This window comes from Alligator sinensis, unplaced genomic scaffold (genome assembly GCF_000455745.1).
Source record: "Alligator sinensis unplaced genomic scaffold, ASM45574v1 scaffold1382_1, whole genome shotgun sequence".
Taxonomy (NCBI): Eukaryota; Metazoa; Chordata; order Crocodylia; family Alligatoridae; genus Alligator; species Alligator sinensis.
In genome coordinates, this window is record NW_005843036.1 from 375,135 (window position 1) to 385,236 (window position 10,102).

Here is a 10,102-nt window from a genome sequence, read left to right on the forward strand (position 1 = left end):
TTGAGATGCCTCTTATTCCCCTGCATTAACCAGAAATGCTGAAGGGGGGTGCGATAGTGCCACTCACACAAGTCCACACAGAGCAACCCACCCTGGTCCTTTGCTATCTGAGAGCTGCCACACTGTACTTCACCCCAGGCTACACCAAGAGAGATCCCCTGGCAAGGGAAACACCATGTATCTGGGTCCATGAAGGCAGATTTCCTTAATCCCTCTCTGGGATAACTGTTCTAGCATGGTTTAGTACCCACCGAGGAGTTGGGGCTTAAAGCCCATTTTATGGAAACGGGAGGCTCCTCCCTAGCTTGCTCCTATGACCATATGGCTGAGGGAAGGCAAAACTTGCGGGCATCCGAACCCCAAGCCTCCAGGCTTGGGCCTGCACATAGGATGCCCGCCAAAAGACATTGGAAATATCTGAAGCCCCTGGTGGGGGTGGAGGATGTTTGCTGGTTGTAGGGCCACTTACGGTTCTGGACTGTCATGGATTGGACTTGATTTGGCTTGCAGCATGAAAAAAGATTCTTTAAAAAAAAAAAACATATACCAGTGCAGCCTCTGCCCATACTGCTATAGCATATATGCAGAAGGCAAGGTTGATATGTACCTTATGGATTAACTAAATGAGATACATGTTAGTGTAAGCTTTTGTGAACTTGAGCTCATGTCATCAGATGCTGTGAAAAAACAAGCCACGGTCCATACCAGCAAACTTGTGGTTTTGCCGTTGCCACAAATACAACACATCTCTGCCCCACCCACACATACAGGAATACAAACTGTCCTGCCAGTTTTGCTGATATAAAGTGTATCAGAAATAGGGGCCAAATGCTGTGTCAACTTTATGCGCCCAAGTGCATCTCAACACAGTGTATCATTTCAATATGCCAGTGCTGCATATAAATTAACCTCACATTTTCAGGTTTAGGTTCAAGAAACCAGCTTTTCCTATGAATACTTTTATAACTACAGATAAAAAACTTTATCTGCCATTGCTCTTACAAAATACCACAGGAGTATCAAATAAAAAAAGGACCCAAAGGGTTCAATGAACTAAAAATACTAATAACAAAAAAATCCTCTGTACAAAAGACTGGACAATTCCCGAAGGAGCAGCATCTGCCAAAACCCTGAGTTGGCATCGAGCTTGCTGAAGATCTCAGCATTTTGTAACTGGCCAAGTGCACATTCAGTTGTTAGCGTGGGACAGTATTAACGTTCAATACTGCAACTGAGCTCTCAGACATCAGTGTAAATCATACATCTCCAGAAGGCTTTGCCATAATGACTAAGGGCACATACTAATCAAAATGCTCATTAACTGGATCAGTTCCCTCGTGGGCCATGTCTCAGAGTTGTTTCTTATTGGTCACATCTACACAAAATGCATTAACGTACATTAGCCTAAGTTAATGTGCATTACGGGCATGCGTCTGCACATGCATGACCTTAATGTGCATTAACTTAGTCTAATTGTGCCTAAATTTGAAACCTGCAAATGCAGGTATCAAATTTTGGTGCAATTAGCTAATGTGCATTAACACACCTGTAGATGCGACCCAACACTAACTTTAGCACCAGGTATGCCCTGCCACTAAGGGGCTGGCCTGAACCCAGCCTCAGAGAACATCCAGGGGTTGGGGTGCTGGGCACCTGCCCTGGGGCCCTGCCCCCTAGGCCACCCCCTTACAGACCCCCACTCTGGGTTTGAAGACCCAAAACATTGTAAATAGTTTTCCCCTTGTATATAGTTTCCCCCTTGTAAGTGGGTTTTTTATTGTTGGTGGGTGGGGTGGGTGGTTGAGGGGCCCTTTTGGTTGAAGAGGGAGGGGAGAGGGATGGGGGTGGGTGTTGTGAGGGTGATAAAGTTTTTTTGTTTCTTGAGAGTGGTGAGAGTCCTGAGAGCGGTGAGAGTGGTGCTGGGGATGAGCACGGGATGGGGGGGGCGTTAGGGCAGGCGGGCTGGAGTAGGGAGTGCCTTGGCCCCCATTGGCATGTGCATGGCTGTCCTGGGGCCTGGGCAGTGGGGGCGGTGTGCTGGGGACAGCAGGGCCAGCACCATGGCCAGCAGGAACCTGCTGGAAGGGGCCAGGCTGGAGCAGCAGGGTGCTGGGTGTTGCTGGCAGGGGCAGGGGCTGGAGCAGCCCTGGTGCAGGGAGGCAGGCTGGGCAAAGAGGGAGCTGCCCTGTGCTGCCTCTGTACTGGGCTTGTGGCTCCTGGGCAGAGAAGGGGCTGGCCAGGGATCAGTTTCCCAGATGGCTGCCAAGTCCTGGCAACTGGCTCTGACTTCAACATGGCTGCCAAGTGCTGGCTGCCAACATGGCTGGAGCTCCTCCTGGTGGCCATGAGAACACATGGCAGGGCTGCAGGGACTTGGGCCTAACTTTAGTGCCAAGGCTCTGCATGAGCAGACACCTGCTGAAAATTGTTTAATGTGCATTAGCTTAACGCTCATTAAATTTAGTTGTGCCTAAATGCACGTGTAGACCCCCCCCTTTGAGTATTCAGTGCATGGATGCCTAGAGGCACATCCACACCAGACACATGAAGTGATTCTGGCTGTTTTATGCTCATTGTTAGCCATGTGGTTGCAATCATGTGGTTCAGATCTGTTGTGGTCTCAAGTTGACAGTTGGTGCTTCTTTGACAGGTGGTGTTGGGCAGTGACATGTTATTTATAGGTTAAGCAGGACCCAACAGTGTTTCTTCTTGCTTCTTGACACTCTCAGCTTGTCTAGCTGTTGTAATGGCTTTGCCAAGAATCAAAGCAGCATCAAGCTGCAACATCTGCAGGGGTCTCTTATGCCACAAACAATGTAATCACATATCATCTCGTCATGAAACCTGGTTGTGAAGTCACAGGAATGCAGTAGGGCATGGAAGCCAGGTCAAATCTTCAACACATTCACCATCTCGAAATTGAAACTCTCACAAGTGATGTTTTAGGAGGGGGTAAAGTTTTTCTTGAACTTACTGATAATGGCAATGCACGACTTGGCTTCTTTAGCCATCAGGTTGGAGGACAGCATGACATCTTCAGCCTGTGGCCCCATCAGGTACTGGAAAGAGTTGATCTGGCTCCTTTTTTAGCCCTGATACTTTCCTAATTTACTCAAATCTTTGTCTTCACCCAGTCCAGTCCCCACCAGCCTGGTCTGAATCCTCCTGTGACTACGTTTGGACATGTATGGCACATACAGGTCTGTAATGGGGTGCAGGTCTCAGGGGCTGGATCCCAGCTGCAGAGGGTTAGGCAGATAATAGCCTACCTGGTTATGAACACTGACTCAGCTGCCAGAGATGATAGGCTGGGCTCAGAAGTGAAATGCTCTCAGGAAGGGAAGCTGGGAGGAAAAAGAGGAGACTGATCTTTAAAGAGGAGTATATGAACTGTATTGTTCCCCCAGGGTTGAAGGCAGACTAGAGGTTTGATTTTTGTGTTTGTTTTTTGCACCTGTATTTGTTTTGTGTGCTGTGATGAGAAGCTTTCTCTATGTATAATAAATGGACTCGGGTATCCAGGTTGTAGCCATATTGGTCTAGAGGAAAAGGCGATCAATCAGGACTCATAGAGATGATATCTTTTATTAGACCAACAAGATTTTTGTAAAAAAATTCTTTAATTGCAAGGTTTTGGCCCTTCACCAGGCATTGGAGAAAAGATTGTAAAAGTTCTTCTGGGTTGAAATGAAAGTTCATATTTCAAAGGATTTCACAGAGGGGTAAATAGATGGAAAACTCCTCTAGACAGTCAGTTCATAGTCGATATGAAGCTTCTCACCTCCTGTGACGATCTGTGATGACACAAATTACCTTGAAACAAAGGCAGGAGCAGGATCTCAGGTTTCAGGTGGTCACAGTTGCTTCCTGCTTGGGAAAATATGAAGACTTCATTTTAAAAAATCAGCTAAAATTTGATATCTTCCATGTGTCAGGTATCCAGGTTGTAGCCGTATTGGTCTAGAGGAAAAGGCAATCAATCAGGACTCATAGTAGAGATGATATTTCTTACTAGACTATCTTTTATTAGAAATCATGATACGTTTTATTAGAAATAAAATATGAACTTTCATTTCTCCCCAGGAGAACTGTTCTTTTCTCCAATGCCCGATGAAGGGTGTTTGTGCCTGAAAGCTTGCAATTAAAGCCTTTTTTTTTCCCCCAAAAATCTTGTTGGTCTAATAAAAGATATCATATCTACTATGAGTCCTGATTGCCTTTTTAATAAATGGACTGGCATTTCGGAGGAAACTGGCTCCTGAGTTTGCCCAAGGGAGTTCTAGCCCACTACAAGATGACAAAGAGTTTGGCTCCTAGAGGCTCTGCCGGCACAGCTTTGCAGCTCAGAGATCCCTTGTTGACATCACTGTGCCAGGAGTTTTCTGCACTGTGGCCACTGCCTAAGGAGAGCAGAACGTCTTGTGGAGCTGGCCTCGGGGCCCAGTGAATCGGTGCCCTGGACAGGCTTCTGGGAGCAGCAGCCATCCAAAGAAAGGACCCTCCCGGCACACAGAGGCTTTAGCGTCCATTGGGAATATACTTGGATGTATGCTCCTTCCCTTTTTCAGAACGGATATTCAAGCCAGCTAAGCATAACAGCTGGGGCCAAGTTGCTCAGCACATACTCTCACAGTGCTGTGCTCTGCGAAAATGTGGCTCCTTCTCAAACCAGAGTTGAGCTGTCCTGAAAGCTGGGCCCTTAACGGTCAAACACAGGCACAAGAAGGCTTTCCTCCACCACAAGGACAGAAAGGCTCCATCAGTGAGCACAACTCAGCAGCCAAGTCCCCTGAGGGGTTATAGACCATTCCTTGCACCACCTGAGCCAGCCCACTGCAACCTTGTTCTCCCTCCCTGCAAATAAGGTGAGTGAGGGCATTTGGCTATATGGGATGGTATTTTAACCTGATCCCTTCTAGAATCCTTGAGAGAGAGAGAAATTCATCCCATTACCACAGTCTTCTTTCTTTGAACTGTGTCCATTTTTAGCTTTGAATTATGTAATCTGTTTTGCGGTTTGAAATTTCCTGGGTATGGTAGTAGTGAGGACCTCATTTTCACTGTGAAGCAGAATCTGGGCAAACTTCAGCTCTACGTGTCTTAGCCCATTGGTGACGCGTAGGGGGTGCACACATCCTAATTTACTGAACACATAAGCAATACTAATATTTAAGCAAGGCTTTAAATACAACACTTACATTTTAAGCAAGCCCTAGCAGTCAACATAGAAATTCTTATGCAATCCTTCTAATGAATACAGTGAGTTCAGCTGGCCAGACATCTGTCACCGCCCTGGGGTTCGAATAGTTATTTCTTTTCCTGTGTATCACTTTCCCCCACTTTTAAGCTGGGTTTTTTTTTTTAAAGGTTTTTATATACTTTTTTTTTTTTTACAGTTCTCTTCTATATGTATGCCATAAATATTCACTAATCATCTTCCACAGTGGCTGTTTCCATGTATGCCATAAATATTCACTAATCATCTTCCACAGTGGCTGTTTCCATGTATGCCATAAATATTCACTAATTATCTTCCACAGTGGCTGTTTTCATGTCAGGCTGCTATTTGCATCCTGCTGTTTCAGACTGTTAAACCTCATCCTTTTAAACTTTTTGCTGACATGAGTTATAAAACGGTCACCCTAAACTGTGAAACCTATGCTTTGCTTTTAGTTAGTGGTGTTAATTATATCAAGGCACAAATTAGCATTGCATATGCTAATCAGACTTTCAGACCTAGAACTAAGCAAGCAGCAGCTCAGGGCATGCATTACCTCCCTGTCCTAACCTATCTATGGATCACAGGGCATGAGTGTTTCCAGTGAAGCCAACATGCAGCTTCAGTCCCACTGGAAACACAGAGGGCCAAGAGACAGCCATCTTCGTTAGAGCCAGTCTTTCTTCAGATGACAAGTGGAACATTTGAAAGTATTACTTTTTTGCTGAAACGGGTTCCAGTTTGGAGGGGAAGAGGGATTCATACCATGGCAACCATTACACGTAAGGCAAGCCAGAAACTGGCACAAAGTCACCTTTAGATGTTCTAGTGCCCAAGCATTAACCACAGCAGACTCTTCTCTCATTCGTTCGGCCACATGCAGTTTTTCAGATTAAAAAAATAAAGCTGTTAAACTGTTATTCTAACCATCAGCTGGCACTTCCCTTCCTGAGCCTCTGACTCCTAGCAGTGGATGTCCTTGCTTTGCTCTCTGTTAAGGGTTTTTTCCACCAGGAGATGCAATTGAGGCAGATTGTCAGACGAGACAAGATTGGAGCCTGAGTGTAATGTGTATCGGCTGAATCTTCAGAAACAGCATCTCGGCACCCACAGACTGGTCTACCAGTAACCAGCTGATTTCCAGCAACCCCTTCTACCACCCCACTGCTGCTCTGCCTTTCCTTGAATTTAAAATGACATATCTCTATTAAAAGGAACAGTCTAAGTGTGTGATTAGAGATCCTCTCCTGAAGAAGGACTTGATGATACTAAGAAAGCCTGGGTGTTTTCCTTGCTGGAAGGCTAGAGAGAGAGCCTCCCACTGGATGCTCCACTGATCTATTTTCTCTCTCCTCCAAACTGGCAGGCCACGCAGTTCTCATGACACCCATAACGTGCCAGGTGCAAGTGTCGAACTGGAATGGGTCCCAGACGGTGTGCATTTCTAGAACAAAGCAATGGGGATTGAATTCATCTACGATGACTTTACAGTGGAACAATCTCAGGTTACTGGGAGAGAGGGGGAGGGTGATGTTAACTGGTGTGGATTTCAGTTTTAAAGGAGTTTGTTGGACAACACTCTTCCTTTTGAAAGAGTGCTGGGACCAGCTTATGTCCTCCAGTTACAGCTATGTGAGCCTAAAGGCACTCCAGTGACTTCAGCAGAGTTGCTTTGGATTTCCACTGTCAGGAGAAAAGAGCATCCAGCCCCTGAGGCAGCTGTGGAGGTGCTTGCGGACACGCTGTGTCCTGTTCCATCTGATTTAACTCATTCGCCCTGCCCATTGCATGCAAGTCACTGAACATCTCCAGGGATCCCCCTATGACCTGCATTCAGGCCCTGTGATAAAAAGGGCATTCAAGAGTTTCTTTGAGCTGTAGCTGTTCCATGGCTGGCAGCAGTGTAGGGAGTTAAGACAGGGAAGCTATGTGGCCTATTGGGAAAGGTGGTTATAGCTTTATGGTTATTGCACCTCTGATCAGTTAGGTCTTTTATTAGGCCTGTGTGAGTTGGCAGCGATCCGATCTGGCTTCGGATCTGGCTGCTTCAGATGGCCGCGATCTGATCTGTAGCTCCGACCGGGTTTCTGCCTCAATTCAGCTGAAGCTTCGGAGCCGCCTCAGAAATGGGGCCATAGAGTATAATGGGGAATCAATTAAATATTTATAACTTTGGGTTTTTTCTCCAATTTGAATGAAACTTGCAGGGATGGTAGCCTCTGCTGAGAGCATGAAACCAGCAAAGTTTCAAGAATATCAGTGCAGGGGTTTGGGGGGGGACTGTACCACAAATTCTTGAAAGCCACACTCATGTCACAGCTGTGTTACAACACAGAGAGGTCAAAACTGCAGGGTGGTAGCTCTTACTGAGGCCACAAAGCCTGCCAAGTTTCAAGGAGATCGGTGCAGGGGTTTGGGGGGAGCTGCCCCACAAGCTGCGGACAAGCAAAACTGGTGCCATGGGTGACACTGCGTGTGTTCAGGCGCAGCGGGGTGACAGCTGCAGGGATGGTGGCCCCTGCTGTGACACCTGCCAGCTGTGGAGGAGATCAGTGCAGGGGGGTCCTGGGGCCCTGCACCCCTAGCTGCTGACAGACAAAACTCGTGCCAAGACTGTGTCTGTCCTGGGGCAGTTGATTGTCTGTATTGATTCTTTCCTCTCCTTAGCCTGGTGTTGTAGGTGCTAATTGATGCTGGTTAAGTCGTTATGTAGTAGCTAGGTCCTGTGTATTGAGCTGGTCCCCAAGTCCCTGGTCCCTGAGTGAATCATGAGTGATTGATTGGTAACTGGGAACACAGCAGCTTAGCAGCCAGGCCTGCAGCAGTGTCTCCCCTCCCCGCCCCCAGACAGACAGTCGGTCCCACAAGCACCCATGGCACCAGTTTTGCTTGTCCACAGCTTGAGGGGCAGTTCCCCCCAAGCCCCTGCACCGATCTTCTTGAAACTTGGCAGGATTCATTCTCTCTGCAGAGTCTACCACCCCTAAACATCTCATCCAAATCAGACAAAAAACAACAGTTATAGATATTTTTTTTTCTCCATTATACCCTACAGCCAGATCTCCGAGGTGGCTCCAAAGAGCTTCGGGAAGCTGAACGAGGCAGCACTTCGACCCAGACATGCTGCTTCGTACCCCGAAGCATCCGTAGCTTCTCCAGATCCGAAGCTTTGTCCGGAGCCTGGCACAGCCCTGTCTTTTATGGGGGCAAAAGCCCATACTATACCGCTCTTTTTTAAGGTAAGGATTATGGGCTGTGGTTCCCTTTGCATGCTGGCAGGACTGACACCCATTGAGTACCTGCAGCTTTGCTCTGCTAGAGACAATGGCACAGTTAATCAGTATCCAGCCAGCTCTTAAAGCTTATTTATTTAGGGCAGGAACACTGCAGAGAAGACCTAGCACAAGGCAATAAATAAGCTTGTTCCTCTGCAGGACAACCTTGCCAGGGGCTTTGTGTCACCAGTGTATGCCTCTGCCAGGGCCATTACTTGACACTGCTGTTCTCAGCTCCAGGGTCAGTGCATCATCATCTCATGTGTGTTCAAGCATCACTTCCCTTCCTATGTTAGGCTGAGTCTTTTTTTTTCCCCCCCAGTTTTCAGTTTTGTTTGGTTCCTTCCTCAGCCAGTTTAGACCAGAACATGCAATGTACCCGAGGCAAGCTGAGGCCTGGGGGTTTACATGAGTTTCTCTGTCTGACTTCAGTTCCTGTAAATTCCCCCTTAGCTGCAGACAGGAACACATGGCCCTTGTACCTCTCTCCACTTATCAAGATGACACTATGGCCTTGGATATGCCATGTGACTCTACTCTCACACATCTCAGCGTCTCACTTCTCTCCGTGGGGGTCACAGTGTCCATCTATCACTGGGCTTTTCCCCTCCTATGTTAGGACATTTGATCTTTTTTCTTCCAATAGGAACTACTTTCCATTTTCCTGCACTGAACTTCATTTTCTAGAGTCCCATTTCCTTTCTTTATGATCCTGATGAGACTACAGTCTCACCCCATCTTTTAAGGCAGCTGCATTTCCTCCTTGTGTCCAGTGACAACCTGTCAGATCTGTCCAGGAGCCGTGTCCCTTTAAACTCTGGTGGAAGGCAAGCAGTGAGGTACAGGCAGTCCTCGGACTTACCACACAATTGGTTCCTGAAAACCGGGTCTTAAGTCGAAATGTTGTAACTCAGAACAAATTTTCTCATTAGAAACTATGTTATAAATTGGGGATTGGTTCCTGAACCAAGGCCCGATACCCTATTTTCACCAAAAATACCCCAGAATTTTGTATTAATTAATTATAGATGAGTAATATAGCTACATTAATGTATTTATATTGTAAATAACAATTATATTGATTTGGAAGGACTTCTTGGAGGTTACTTTGCTGGACTTTTTGAAGGGCTTGTGGTTGGACCTTTTGAAGGGTTCCTGGCTGGAGTCTTCTCAGGAGTCCTGGCTGCAGGTTTTTCTGGAGTCTTGTCTGCTTTTCAAAGAAAGTGTCCAAGCAAGTTTGGACAGATGTTCTCCAGGGAGATGAGCGACACGGCAAATGTGTTCGCTGGTGTGGCGTTGCATCGGATCAAGCATTGTAAGTCAAAACTGACGTCATAAAGTTGAAACAGGGTGTTAATTTATAAATGTTGTAAGTACAAAATGTTGTAACTCAAAACATTGTAAGTCGAGGACTGCCTGTACATTCAAATTAACATTTGAAAACATGATCCTTGCACTGGAACAAAAGAATAAAGAGCCTTTGGGGTACTTGCATATGTGACACCATTACCATGTACACGTGATGAAAATGTCACTTGGTGTGCATCATGCTGTACACGTGCAAGAGTTTTGGGGGTTTAAAGTGCATTTGCATCATTGCAAACTAAAC

The 10,102-nt window shown here is 46.4% G+C and overlaps 1 protein-coding gene across 1 annotated transcript in view; it reads left to right on the forward strand.

The window, feature by feature from the left end:
• Window positions 1-9,767, forward strand: part of LOC112548236 — a 19,059-nt gene extending 9,292 nt beyond the window's left edge. Inside the window, exons 2-4 of the mRNA XM_025193323.1 lie at window positions 6,585-6,723; window positions 8,274-8,457; window positions 9,584-9,767. Of these exons, the coding sequence (XP_025049108.1) occupies window positions 6,585-6,723; window positions 8,274-8,457; window positions 9,584-9,757 (497 nt within the window). The 3' untranslated portion in view covers window positions 9,758-9,767. The remainder of the gene's footprint in view (window positions 1-6,584; window positions 6,724-8,273; window positions 8,458-9,583) is intronic.
• The last annotated feature ends 335 nt before the right edge of the window (window positions 9,768-10,102 follow it).